This window comes from Phragmites australis, chromosome 4, assembly GCF_958298935.1.
Source record: "Phragmites australis chromosome 4, lpPhrAust1.1, whole genome shotgun sequence".
Taxonomy (NCBI): domain Eukaryota; kingdom Viridiplantae; phylum Streptophyta; class Magnoliopsida; order Poales; family Poaceae; genus Phragmites; species Phragmites australis.
This window is the reverse complement of record NC_084924.1, coordinates 46,899,017-46,913,830: the sequence shown is the minus strand read 5'-3', so window position 1 is coordinate 46,913,830 and position 14,814 is coordinate 46,899,017. Positions and strand designations below refer to the sequence as shown.

General features: G+C 44.9%; 1 protein-coding gene and 1 pseudogene across 1 annotated transcript; one reads left to right on the top strand and one right to left on the bottom strand.

Annotated features, from left to right (window-relative positions):
* Positions 1 to 749: 749 nt before the first annotated feature.
* Positions 750 to 4,555, top strand: LOC133916892 (FH protein interacting protein FIP2-like; annotated as a pseudogene).
* A 474-nt stretch (positions 4,556 to 5,029) lies between these two features.
* LOC133914872 (inactive protein RESTRICTED TEV MOVEMENT 2-like) lies at positions 5,030 to 5,804 on the bottom strand. The gene is made up of 2 exons (XM_062357856.1): positions 5,699 to 5,804; positions 5,030 to 5,607 (listed from the first exon to the last, which is right to left on the bottom strand). Exons 1-2 carry the CDS (start codon positions 5,802 to 5,804, stop codon positions 5,030 to 5,032), a joined length of 684 nt encoding a protein of 227 aa, XP_062213840.1.
* Between the last annotated feature and the right edge of the window lie 9,010 nt (positions 5,805 to 14,814).

The following is a 14,814-nucleotide window of genomic DNA, read 5'->3' as shown; positions in this document are numbered from 1 at the left end:
GGGGAAGGGAGTCCGCCTCGGGGAAGGGGGGCCAAAAACACAAAGAAGAAATCATATTCAATGCGAAAAATGCATATGATGTAGGGCTATTACCTCAAGGAGGGTCCGAACCTGTATAAATTTTAGTGTTCTTAGATTAGCACAGGCACATCCACATATCACAGATCACACACCCGTCGTACGATATACACCGAAATCACTGTTAGAGATCCACCCTCAATATTGTGTGAGTACATACGTGTAGTGATTTGAGCATGTGCGTGTATCTACGTATTGTACTAAGGTTTTTTAAAAAGGTTAAAGAAATCGAGAAAAATATTTCTTTTTGTTAAAAAAGAAGAAATATTATATTCCCATGAAAAAGGGAAATAGAAAAAAAGAAACAAGAAGAGCAAAACCCAGCCGAAGGGGGAGAACGGGCTCGTAGCCCGGTGGAAGCTTGCTCCGGTGGAGCGCTCCCCGCCCGAGTTCGATCCCTGGGATCGGACTCGGGTGTCTCACCGGGATTTATTCCCAAAAATATATTTGCAGGTATCCTCAGGCGTCTATGGACCACAAGGGGAGGCGACGCGCCCGTCGCTAGCGGAGCTGGAATCTTCGTGAATCTCTGTTAGACGTGTGTTGGTTTAGGTTCTAGTTCTAGCGTGCGCTCTAGGGGTGTGTTGGTGTGTGTAGTGTGCATTGTGTTCGAGCGTTCGTTCAGATACTACAACTTGTCCCCTAGATCTGAGGAATAAAAAAAAAAAACCCAGCCGAAGGGGAGCGGGTGACCGGTGGAGGTAGACGAAGGAACGGACGGGCTCCCCCACCAGAATCCAGATCCCCAGTTGCCCACCTCTGCAATTCGCCTAATTGCACCAACCTTGCCGCCGGTGCCGAAACCAGCGACTCGTGCAAGGCTAGCCGCCGTGGCGATGCAGTCGCCGGAGCCCTCTTCCTCCTCGCCGGTCCTCCTCAACGTAGGTCGGTCCCTTCTTCCGTTTCGAATCCGCCGCCCCCCTTCTCGTTCGGGCGCGAATCAGAGGCTTATCTGTTGCTATGATATGACGGTGGTGATTGCGATGACACAGGGGGGAAGAAGTACGCGACCACCGTCGAGACGCTCACGCAGCGGGAGCCCGACTCCATGCTCTCTGCCATGTTCAGCGGGCGGCACACGCTCCCGCACCACCCTGGCACGGTAAGGTCCATTGGTGGAGCTCTCTCCTCGCTGCTTCTTACAGCTGTGACCTCGACAGATGAATGCTTTGGTTTGTATGCAGGGGATGGTGTTTGTGGATAGGGACGGGAAGCATTTTAGGCATGTCCTCAACTGGCTCAGGGACGGCGCCATCCCCATGCTATCTGAGTTCGAGTACCAGCAACTGCTGCGAGAGGCAGAGTACTACCAGTTGATTGTAAGTAGGAATGCTCGATTTGCGTCTTTTTTTTACAAGTGAAAACCCTGATTCAACTGTTGTCACAAGCTGATGATTGTTTTTTAGGGTCTAGCTGATTACATAAATGAGAGGTTGGGTTGGAAAAAAGCGGACAATTGGGAGGCGGAGTTGACACGAAAGGATGTGATCAAGTGCATCCAGGCCCAGAGGGTCAGATGCCGAGGCGTAAATCTGTCTGGCCTTGATCTATCTAAGCTTGTAAGGTCTTGGGCAGACTTGCTTCTGTTGTTCTCTACTGGCATTATTGACTGTTGTTTCTTTATCATTCTAGCTGTTTAGTCTATAAAGGTTGCTACTCTGATATCTATACCGCTCTGTTAGCTTATCTTTGTATGGCATACATGAAGTATTTAACAAATGTTTAATTCTTTTCTTTAGTTTCTTGTAGTTTACAATTTTCACTCTACAAATGAGTTTTTGTATGCTCTACAGGACCTGTCAGAGGTGGACTTCAGTTATGCATGCATCAAGAATACCGATTTTTCATTTGCTAACCTTTACAAAGCAAAATTTGGGGTAAGTCAATTGCACCATGGTCCTGTATTGTTGTTTATCAGCTTCTTAGCAGCAATAGGCCATCAAAACTATGCTAATTTACTCATCTGTGGCTATTAAATGTTTCAATTCTATGTCATAATGAAAAAACTTTTTTAGTCAAGTTCTTATCTAAGACTACTTCTATAAAATATGAAATATTGTACTGATAACACCTTGCTTCCATATTCTTATCAGCAGGTGGAAGCTTCATCTTCGTCATTTCGAAACACAAATTTGCGTGAGTAAGACACTCCAACAAGCTACTTATAGTCTTTTAGATGGGCTCTAAGATGAAACTATCGTTTTTCATTCTATTTCCCCGTTTGCTAGAATTTTGCATTCATTCTGTTCCCCAATTTGGAATAACAGGTGTGAGTTTATTGGAGCAAATCTTCAAGAATCTATTCTAGATGGAGCAAACCTTCGAAGTGCAAACTTGCAAGGTACCCCCCTCCCCCCCCCCCCTTATGATGTTTAACTTGTTCACTCATTATTTTGTTTATGCTAATGCACTGACAACATTGGTAACGAAAACGCTGCTCGCATTATGTCTATACCACTGGGTGTACAATTTGCCTTTTCTATATTCTTGAAAGATCCCTGATTGAGTTGCTATAAGCAATAGTGTTTCTTAAGACTTAATAGCAAGTGATATATGTTAAAAAAATTGTATATTCTGTTTATTTTGCAGATGCATTCTGAACACAATGTAGCTTCATTGAAACGGACCTTCATTCCGCCCATTTACAGGTCTGCAAACTATTGTGTGTGAAACTCTTGTAACACATTTAGTTTCTGTTCACATTCATTATCATCAATGTAAAAACCATGATGAATAGTGGAATAAACCAGAGTGTATCTTTGTTTTTATTCAGTTATTGTTAGATTTTAGTGGTAGTGCTGCTGGTGTTTACATATCTGTAGTTCATCCCTGGTATATGTAGCAGCATCCAGGATTGCCAAAGTATTTAACCGCATGCAGGAGACATCCCTGTTTGTTTTCCCATACGAATATGCAGTATTTTCCCTAGATTGATGCAAATAGAATATTCGTATGAACTGTTTTTTAGTAAGCAAGAAACCATCAAATCTTGGAAGCTGATTATTTACTTCTATGCATCTTACTGTCAATTCAAATGGATTTTCAGACTGCTAACCTTACGGGTGCCAACTTGAAAGGAGCTAACCTTGAAGCAGCCAATCTCAAGGTAAATAAATTGTATCACATGATTTCCTAGGAATGTTGATGTTTTTGCCTGTTAGAACTTAGAACGGAAGCAACTTTGTGATAATGATAAGCATTAAGCTTCATGCTATAGGCTTCAGCTTATCAGGCTCACATTTTAGACTGGTAAAAAGATGTGTGTAGTTCAAACTGTCTTTTGCTACCTTTTTTCGTTATCTGTTTCACACCATACAAATAACTATTTGGAGGAATCTGCTATCTGACAATAGAGCAAAATTCACCTTTAGCAAATCTTACATGCTCTCTGGATAGTACATACCCATTTCTCATAAATCCTGAATTTTCTAATTGTATTTATCTATTTGATTACTCCCAAGCTTGAAATGAAGAGGATCGGTGGATATGTTGTTTTTTTGGCAAAATGTTGATCAGTTTTTATAATTTTGAACAAGTTCTTTCACTAATAGGGAGCAACAAAGAGGACATGTAACTAATCATATCAGCTGATAGTAGTGATGGCATATAAGCACATGTTCTTCCTAGTGTCTACTTCCTAATTGTGTGACAATTTATAGAAGTGAAAGTATGAAACTGTACTTATCCTCATTAGGCTGTGATGAAATTCAATGCACTTCTTTTACGTCTGAAGTCATTCAATTTAATATACCATGTAAGTTACTTTTTTTGTTTATTGAAACATGCAGTCGTGCACATGCAGTCCCTCTTATCTGGTGCCTTACCTGTATCAATCAAAGCCTATGTTAATCTTATTCTGATTTGCAGGGTGCTAAGTTGTCTGGTACAAACTTGCAAGGTGCGAATCTTCAGCGAGCTTACTTGCGAGAAGTTGATTTGCGAGAAACTGTATGTTCTTGTGTCTTGTCCCATTTGCTAGTTTTTTCCCATCTTACCTTAATTACAAAGCCTAAAGGATTTTGGGCGGTTCTGTTTACCTTACGTTTTGTCCAAGTAGTTGCTACACACCTCATTATACCAGACAGATAGATGTCTAAGTTTGAATTTTAACTATGTCTACTTTGGTCAACAGCAATTAACTGGTGCTAAGCTTGGAGGTGCAAATCTTCTTGGAGCTATCAGGTGATGCAACAAGAGAAGATCATCTACAGTTTGAATGTCTAGCTCCATGTACAATTTTATTGGAGGTGGTTTGTGCGAAACATGATTGTGTGTGCAGTTCTGGTGTTGGTCGCAATTGAGACGACGAGTACATCTGAAAAAAAACACGACTAACTGGTCATTGCAACTGCCCTCGGATTGGAAGAAATTCGGCGATCATTCAGTTATGTAAACAAGCTGTTAGAGATCAATGCTAAACCATCAGTGTAGAAGGAATTGCTGTCCCTTAATCAAAAGTAAGCACATTTCCTGATTACCGTTGTTGTGGACAAATGTATCTGAACTATTTTGGGAGCAAATTTCGTCCAGTTAGGTGTTGATTATGGTATCATGACATGACGAAGAGTCTGCTCCTGAATTCTGTACGGAGGCAGCGTAGCTCGCACTTGGCATCCTTGCTGATGCGGCAAGAGGCATATACTAATTTGGTTGGATGCGTAGTGGACTAGTGGTGCTATGCCTGACCTAGTTTGAGGTGCAAGGGATTGTTATACGACCAACGATGATGGCCTTCACGTCACTTGTTCGATCACCATTCTCAGATGACAGGCAGTCATATGCACAGAACAATCCCATTTCACGCGTGTTTCCAAAGCCTGCATTTTTTTTGTGTCATTATCGGCAGTCATGTGTACAGTCATCGAATTTGTAAGCTACAGTAAGTATCATCTCGTTTACACATTATTCAAGCAGTTCAGGTATCATCACTGTTGCACCACGATCAACTGTCCTACTCCGAGAGAGCAACAATTTGGGTGCTTGCTGGCGTCGTCTCAGCTGAGGGATCCATCAGCCTGTACCTAGCGTACAGGCCGGCGCCAACCAAAGCCAGCACCACGGCAAAGATCGCCCACACCGCCCTCCTCCGGTCCTTTGCAAAGCCGTACGTAGCCATGGCATTGTTGCCCGTGTGCTGTTCGTCTTGGCCAGGACGCTCCATGGATGCGACCCCGGCGTCGTCCTCCTTGTCTCCCTCCTGATCTTCTTCAGCTTCTGCAGCAGCGGTAGCAGCAGCAGCTGCTGCCTGGGGTGCACTGGTCTGACCTTTCCGGTCTTGGCCGGCGACGCGGCCCGTGTCTGCCCTCTGCTCCTCTGCCGGCGCGGTCGACAGCCTCGGCATCGTGATGAGGAGGACGCCGTCCTTCTCGAGCCTCGCGCGGATGGCGCCGGTGTCGCAGCCCTCGGGGACGTGGAAGTCCTTGCCGAAACGCCGCCACCGGTTGTCGCCGGCTCCCAGCGGACGCTCGCCGCTTATCCTCAGCCTCACCAATTTCTCGGTCTGCACCCTGAGCTGCTCCTTCTTGAACCCTGCACGCATGCACACCAAGTGATGTATAACATTTTTTGTAGTGCATTCAAGAGAGTTGCGAGGCAGAGAGATGTTTGCGTGCGTGCATGCCTTCGGCGGAGAGGTCGACGCGGAGGGTCACCTTGTCTGGCTCCTCCAGCAGGCTGTGCGGCGGCAAGAAGTCCACGTACGTGCGTGCGGTGGCGGCGGCAGCCATGGCTCTTGGCTCGGGCCGGCTGAGGCAGATTGCTTCAGAATAATTCAGACTCGATCGATCAATCGACTCAATGGAATCAGACAATCAGTGTGACAGAGGAACGGGCCGGGCTGACAGAGGAAGCTTTCGTTCGTGGGCATTTATACTTGGGCGGTGGTGGAAGAAGAGTAGTGCAGCACGGGAGGAGGAATTGCTTCATGGGAAGGCGCGCGTTTGCAAAGCAGTAATACGCTTGGTTGCTTTGGGCTGATCCCTCGGTGATACCTTTTCTTGCCTTGACGAATGTAGTCGTCTTCCACAAGGAATCTGTACTGTGCTGTGAACTGCATTTGGACGTTCTTTTTTCTTTTATTTTTTATTTTTGCGAGGACGTTCTTTTCTTTGTGGACTGTCTACGTGTAACTTTTTTAATAAAAACCGAATTATAGCACGCAGATGCTGCGCGTATTCACACAACGTCTACTAAAGATCAAAGTTGCCGAATTTAGTGATGGATAAAGTCATTACATATGCTCGCTATCCATAGATACATCACCTGCTACTTAAAAAAAATTCTACTCTGATAAGACACACAATAAACAAATATAGTATTTAATCTCTAGTGAATAAAAGTACAACCAACTCTACTGGTCATCAAGCCGAGGCTTAGTTTTCTCTGCAAACCATTGGGCCTGGCGCTTGCCTACCCGTGGGCGCTAATGCTTTTGTAAGCCGAGTTGAACGCCAGATTGAGTTGATCGGTAGAGCACGTCGTTGCTGGGTTTCCCTCCTCGGCGAGAGACCGTTGGCATCGGTGCCGACGTGCTGTCTGCGTTCGGGCTCAATTTCTCGCATAGCGACGCTCTATTGAGCTGCGTCTCGGAGGATGCGGCCTCATGCTGGGAGTGACCCGGGACGAACTTTTAATATTAAAATATTATGCACATCGTACTTAAAAATCAAATATAAATAATCATTAAACATAGACTCAAACTATCATGTTTTATCTAACTAAGTAAGCGTGTACGTGTAACACACATCATACTTGTAATTAATAATGTTACGATAAAAATATGCACATAAATTTAGTAACATTGTAACAGTATTATGTGCAAATTGGTTTGGATAATATTCATTTTTTAATCAATAAAATGTCATATATTGCAACTCACGCTTTCTTCCGTCTCGATCTTTCCTTTTTCGATTCTGCCTAATGCTCCACCACTTGACACCTCTCCATCGCACCTTCGCCCCCATGTTACCCTCCTTCTATCGTCTTTAGAAGCTCCTGCCACCGAGCCTTAGACGTGACACCGAGCCTTAGCACTACCAAATCGGTGGCCCTCCGTCTCCCGCATCCAACGGCATCGCCATCAATGCAATACACTTAGCTTTCTGTCAAAATCATCAACACAACGTATTACATAATACAGGAGAATCAAATAGCTAATTGCCAGGACTGATATGGTATGAACTGTAGCAGTTATTGTTAGGCTCTGTGATGTTCATCTTCAACAACCTGATGACCGCACTACCGAGAGTAGAAGGGAGAGAGGGGGGAGATGGATGGGTTCATACCTGAGACTCCAGTGGTTGGAGTAGGGTTGCTAGAACCCGCCATCTCTGCTTCGTCGGTGGAGCTCTGCGCTAGGGCAGCGACGGTCGGGGCAGAAGGGCTCGCCGGCGTCCGACGATGGTGACGTAGGCGCACGTAGTCCAGGGCGTGACGCAGAGGGCCAGGTGGAGCTTCCCGTCGGCACAGCGCCCTCTCCTCTAGATCGGTTAGGGTTTAGGTGTCGGTGGGGTGACTAGCGGCGCGGTGAACCTCGTGCCGAGCGCCCCGGCCCCCACCTCTTTTTATAGCGCTGGCGACGGGGGCCCACCAGCCAAAATGGGCTGGACGCCCCCGATCAGGGCGCGGGTCAAGGTTCTAATTAAGCCGTTAGGCTTAATTAGTGAGAGATCAGTCTAACATTCTCCCCCTTGATCTCACTCTACACTTTTACTTTTAAACTTTTACTTTTATCCCATTCCATCACAGATAGTTGCATAGAGCATACTTCATCGTCACGGTCAATCGCCGATAGATTTGGTAGCTACAAGCACGTCTCTGTTTTGAAACAGATTCTTTGACTTTTGGGCCCTAGTAGTCCAGGAATCACAGGCTATCCCTTAACCCCATGCCGGCTACATGTTCCTTGAACACGTTGGGTGGTAAGCCTTTCGTTAGCGGATCCGCGAGCATCCTTGCTGTACTTATATGCTCGAGACTTATGATTTGATCCCGGACTTTATCCTTCACAACTTAATACTTTATGTCAATGTGTTTGGCAGCACCACTTGACTTATTGTTGTGAGCGTACTGTACTGCCGGATAATTATCGCAGTATAACTTTAGTGGTCTATAGATGTCGTCAACCACCTTTAAACCGGGTACGAACTTCTTTAGCCAGTTCACCTGCCCCGTTGCCTCGTAACATGCTACAAACTCGGCATACATTGTGGACGATGTAGTGACGGTTTGTTTGGAGCTTTTCCATGATATTGCTCCTCCTGCGAGAGTAAACACGTACCCTGACGTGGACTTTCTATCATCTCCCGCATAATCAGAATCCGAGTACCCTACTATGTGCAAGGAATCTGATTTTCTGTACGTTAGCATGAGGCCTTTTGTGCCTTGCAAATAACGCAAGACCTTCTTTACCAATTTCCAGTGTTCTGGTCCTGGATTACTTTGAAATCTGCCAAGTAACCCGGTGACAAAAGCTATGTCAGGGCGTGTACAAACTTGCGCATACTGTAAGCTCCCGACAGCTGAAGCATATGGTACCACTTTCATTTGATCGATCTCGTATTGATTCTTTGGGCATTGAAAATCCCCATATCTATCGCCCTTGACTATGGGTGCAGGTGAGGCACTACACTTATGCATACTGAACTTTTTCAAGACCTTTTCTATGTATGCCTTTTGTGACAGTCCTAATACCCCTTTGCTTCTATCTCGGTGTATCTCAATTCCCAGAACATATGTAGCTTCACCGAGATCTTTCATATCAAAGTTCGAGGACAAGAACTTCTTTGTTTCTTTCATTAGGCTGACATCACTACTCGCAAGCAAGATGTCATCCACATATAAGATCAGAAAGATATACTTTCCACTTTTAAACTTTGAATATACACAATTGTCCTCTACATTTTCTTTGAACCCAAACTGTCTTATTGTCTTATCAAACTTCAAGTACCACTGCCTTGAAGCCTGTTTCAACCCATAAATGGATTTCTTTAAGCGGCATCCCAGACGTTCTTTTCCTTTTACGACAAAGCCTTTCGGTTGTGCCATATAGACACTCTCGTCTAAATCCCCGTTAAGGAATGCTGTCTTTACATCCATTTGATGCAAGTCTAAATCATAGTGGGCTACCAGCGCCATTATGATTTTGAAGGAATCTTTACATGAGACTGGAGAAAAGGTCTCATTGTAATCAATCCCTTCTCTTTGCGTAAAGCCTTTTGCCACAAGTCGCGCTTTATACTTTTCTATATTCCCTTGGGAGTCATATTTTATTTTGTAGACCCATTTGCAGCCCACTGTTTTGGCTTCTTTAGGAATTACCTCTAAGTCCCAAACCTCGTTGGCACTCATTGATCTTATCTCATCTTCCATGGCCTCAAGCCACTTGGATGAGTGTTCGCTTCTCATGGCTTCTTCAAACGAGGTAGGATCACCTTCCATTTGAAACTCTTCGATGTTATACACTTTATAATCGTCAGGGATAGCTGATCTTCTCACTCTTTGAGACCTTCTAGGAGCCTCCACATTTGGAACATTTTCAAGTTGAGGCTGTTGTTGCTCCCCTTGATCTGTGGCAATAGCTTCCATGGGTTCCTGAAGCACATGTTCCACATCTTCATTCGTTGTTGCCACAGGAGGGACAACCACAGGTGCTTGCATCACAGTGTCTTCCACTGTCGGTGCAGCTACAACGGGTAGTGAGAAGAATGGCTCATGAGTCAACGGAGTGGGCACATATTCCCGCTTCTCCTCAAGGTCAAACTCTCGAGCTACCACGCTCCCCCTCATCATCTCATCTTCTAGGAAGATTGCGTGTCTCGTTTCCACAAACTTTGTATGTCTATCAGGGCAGTAGAAACGATAACCTTTCGATCTTTCAGGATAGCCAATGAAATGGCAACTAACTGTTTTGGGATCTAGCTTTCCAATGTTTGGGTTAAACACCTTAGCCTCAGCTGGGCTCCCCCACACACGTAAATGCTTTAGTGAGGGTACTCTCCCTGTCCACAACTCATACGGTGTCTTGGGCACCGATTTACTTGGTACTCTATTGAGAATATGGATTGCTGTCTTTAATGCTTCTATCCATAGACCCAATGGTAGGGATGAGTAACTCATCATACTACGCACCATATCCATCAGGGTACGGTTACGCCTTTCAGCTACTCCATTTTGCTGAGGCTCGCCCGGTGTCGAATACTGGGCTACTATTCCATTTTCTTGTAAGAACCTTGCAAAAGGTCCAGGAATCTGTCCATACGGGGTATGACGACCGTAGTACTCCCCTCCACGGTCAGATCTGACTATCTTAATCTTTAAACTGTGTTGGTTCTCAACTTCTGCTTTGAATATCTTAAATTTATCCAATGCTTCTGTTCTTTCTTTAATTGGATAAATATAGCTAAAACGGGAGTAATCATCTGTGAATGTTATGAACGAGTCAAAACCATCCACACTTTTCACAGGAAATGGACCACATATGTCTGTGTGGATTATTTCTAATATTCCTGTGCTTCGTTTGGCATTTTTCTTAATTTTCTTTACATATTTTCCTTTTATGCAATCTCTGCATTGCTCTAAGTCTGCGAACTCTAATGGAGGAAGAATATCATTCTTTACTAGTCTCTCTATTCTCCCCCTCGAAATATGGCCTAAACGACAGTGCCATAATTTCGACGACGCATCTTGAGTTCGCTTTCGTTTTCTGTTTACATCCGCAGACGAGGATACGTTTTCACTATCACATATAACATTTACTTCATCACGTAGTGATAACAAATATAACTCATTTTGTAAGATAGCAATCCCAACACATGCATTATTGAATGTTATCTTACATTTGCCATTTCCAAAATGGCAATCATATCCATCATTGTCCAAACATGAAACACTAATCAAATTCCTCTGTAAAGAGGGAACATAAAGCACATCTCTAAGAATTAATGTGAATCCATCAGCAAGCTCCAGAGGAAGGTCGCCAACGGCTTCAACATCTGCTTGGACTCCATTTGCGACTTTAACGTGTCTTTCGCTTCTTTGCGTAGTCCTCGTCGAACGGAATCCCTGTAATGAGTTTGCAACATGAACAGTTGCTCCTGAGTCAATCCACCATGTAGATTTCGAATAACTCACATACAGGATTTCATTTATGAACGTAATAATGTTCTCACCTTTCTTTGCCATTACCATTTTCAAGAATTCGGGACAGTCTTTCTTGTAATGCCTCGTTTTCTTGCAATGAAGACACTGATCTTTCTCCACTGTGAATTTCTTTTGTTGATGCTGCATGGGGCCTTTGCCCTTGCCCTTTGGAGAGTTGGCATCGAAATTCTTTTTCTTGTTATTCTCTTTCACATAGTTGATGGAACCACCATGTGAAGCTTTTATCCTTTCCTCTTCTTGCACACACATAGCAATGAGCTTCTCTAAATCCCACTTCTCGGGCTGTATGTTGTAGTTCACAACAAATGTATCAAACTCTTTTGGCAAAGAAGCAAAAAACAAATGGATAAGGAACTCATCCTTTAGAGCCAGATCCATTGGTTTGAGCTTGGATGCCAAGTTGCTCATCCTCAGTATGTGCTCTCTTATGCCACTGCCTCCTCCTGAGTATCTTTCTGTTACCAGCTGCTTTATCAACTGGGTAGCATAAGTCTTTGAAGAGCCAGTAAACTGACTCTTTATTCTATTCAGGTACTCAGTGACAGTGTCACACTCTGGGATCGAACCCACAATAGCAGGCTCAATCGTGTTCTTTATCACTACCAAACATTTCTTGTTGGCAGTGACCCACTTCCTATGCTCAAGGTCATAGACCATCTTTTGGGATTGATAATCCCTATCTCTGGTTGCCCAAGCGGCATCAGCCTCGTTTGTCTCCCTCACCGGTGCCACAGGATCTGTAGGACACGGTGTGGTGACTACCCAATCAACCTCAGCCAAGATGAAGGCTAGGTCGATCTTCTTTTTCCATTCTGAATAGTTGTCACCTTTCAGAGTTGGAATCTCATTGATACAACCCATCAAGTTGTACCCTCCTGAAAATACAATTCAAATAATGTGAGAACATGAAATGACACCACAATTGCATGCCTTGATTGCAACGTTGGTTAAAATCAAAACATACAACTGTTCCCTGCACTAATTCTATATCACCGTTGGGCAGAAATAGAATTAATACATGAGATTATACATTAATATTATTATAATATTGCTATTAATCAACGTTGGTCAGAATAATAACAAAATTATAATAATAATTATCATTTTCATCTCCAGAATTAAATTCTCCCGTTGGTTTGAATTTAATAATGAAAATACGCAGCGGAAAACAATTTTAAATACTTTATACTATTTTTCCAGAATTATTTCTAGACTTTATAATTTTCTGGGCAAAATTATCGTTGGATAAATTTTTTTTGCATAAAAATCACACCAATATTTCAATTTAAATACTTTCTGGAAAATGCTAAATAGTATAGATACTTTTATACTGTTGAAAACGCCATTTCGGCCTTGACAGCCCATCCATTTCACTTTCGGCCCGGCCGGAGATTTGGCCCGCTAGCGGCCCGCGGCGGACGCGCCCGCGACGGCCGACGCGCGCCCAGGCCGCAACCTGGGCCTGGGTCGCCAATTCGGCCCGTCAGCGCGCCCCCGCGCCCGCCCGCGTCGATCTCAGCCATTCATTTGGATCGGACGGCGCAGCGGCGATCTCGGCCGAACAAAACCCGACGTCGCCGCGCCCCTCGCCCTAACCCTAACCCATTCGATCTCCTCTCTCTCTCGCGAGACCGAGCGGCGACACGGTGGCGACCGAGGCGATCCGCGGCGACCGGCGCCGGAGAGGAGAGACGGTGCCGCCGCGAGGCTCCTCGCCGGCGTGCGCGCTCCCCTAGGGGTGAGCGCACCGCCGTCGAGTGGCTTCACGGTGGTGCCTGACCCCTTGAGCCCGCGGAGGAGGCGCTCGGGGCTCGGCTCTGTGCCGCACGCCGTCGAGCGGCGGTGCGAGTACTCTGCCGCCCACGGCGGTGATCTACGGCCAGAAGAGGTGAGACATCCCCCCCCCCTTCTAGTCGAAGATGAACTGTTAGGGTTAGGGTTTAGTTGTGGGCTCTGATACCATTGTTAGGCTCTGTGATGTTCATCTTCAACAACCTGATGACCGCACTACCGAGAGTAGAAGGGAGAGAGGGGGGAGATGGATGGGTTCATACCTGAGACTCCAGTGGTTGGAGTAGGGTTGCTAGAACCCGCCATCTCTGCTTCGTCGGTGGAGCTCTGCGCTAGGGCAGCGATGGTCGGGGCAGAAGGGCTCGCCGGCGTCCGACGATGGTGACGTAGGCGCACGTAGTCCAGGGCGTGACGCAGAGGGCCAGGTGGAGCTTCCCGTCGGCACAGCGCCCTCTCCTCTAGATCGGTTAGGGTTTAGGTGTCGGTGGGGTGACTAGCGGCGCGGTGAACCTCGTGCCGAGCGCCCCGGCCCCCACCTCTTTTTATAGCGCTGGCGACGGGGGCCCACCAGCCAAAATGGGCTGGACGCCCCCGATCAGGGCGCGGGTCAAGGTTCTAATTAAGCCGTTGGGCTTAATTAGTGATAGATCAGTCTAACAGTTATCTGTCCCAAAAAAACAGAAACAACGCCACCACGACTAATATGATATAAAAACTGTAGCATTTATAAAAAAGTGCATTATCACCTTTCAAAATATAAAATAGCATTACAATGACAAACACAACGTCTCTAGCTTTTCTTCCTTATGAAATAAAAGGCCAGCCTCGTAACCGCTACAATCAATTTATCTAGAGAAAATTATGAATATACAATCGTAAAAGAACTCTTATTGCTGAATACCATCAAAGCGAATAACTCTGAAAAATACCATCCCCGTTGAGGGCCATAACTGACATGTGGGCAAGAAATATTTCCTTTTGTAACTATGTGGATATCCATATGTCTCGTCCATTTAGCTCACGACAAGAGCCTAATTTTGTTAATCTTAAAAATAGACACATATTTCTACTATTTTTTAAAAATAGATAAATAAAAAATTCGCATCATTTCTTTCCATCTACGGTCTAAGGATGCAAGCAGGACGGGCTTATGGGCTTTGATCCCCGCTTAACCATAATTGTAATTATATTTTACATGTACTTTAGTACTAGTGGGTGAAAAATGAAATAGCAACTAAACTTTTATGCCAGCTATTGGGCTATCCGCTTGCATCCTAACTCCGATCAAGCCCAGCCAAACCTAGTAAAACACGCTCGGCCCGCACAACTTTTCTGGCTCAATCATGCGTGCTTCCTTCAGATGGCCCGGTGGGCGGTGGCTGAGTCTGCCGTCCGAGTGCGAGCGGCATACAGCACGGCTTCCCATGACCACATGCAGGGCCGTTCCGCAGAAATTAGGGGTCCTGTGCTAAACTTCTGAATCAGGCTCTCAATTTAGCCTTCAGATTCAAATTTTCTATCCCTACTTTTATAAGATATGAAATGATCGAAGAAAATGAAAACAACATTCAAATGCACAAATACAAGAAAGAATAGCAGTAACCAGTAGTATTAGAAATTTATGAACCAAACCATAGTTAATTCAGACTCTGTGTATAGGCAATGGAAAGCAACGAAACAATCTGATTAGAGTGGCTTTTATTTTTTATCTCTGATTAAGTATATACTTAAGCAAGTTAATTAAGATTTGGAGGCCCCAATTATTTGGGGGCCCTGAGCGAGTGC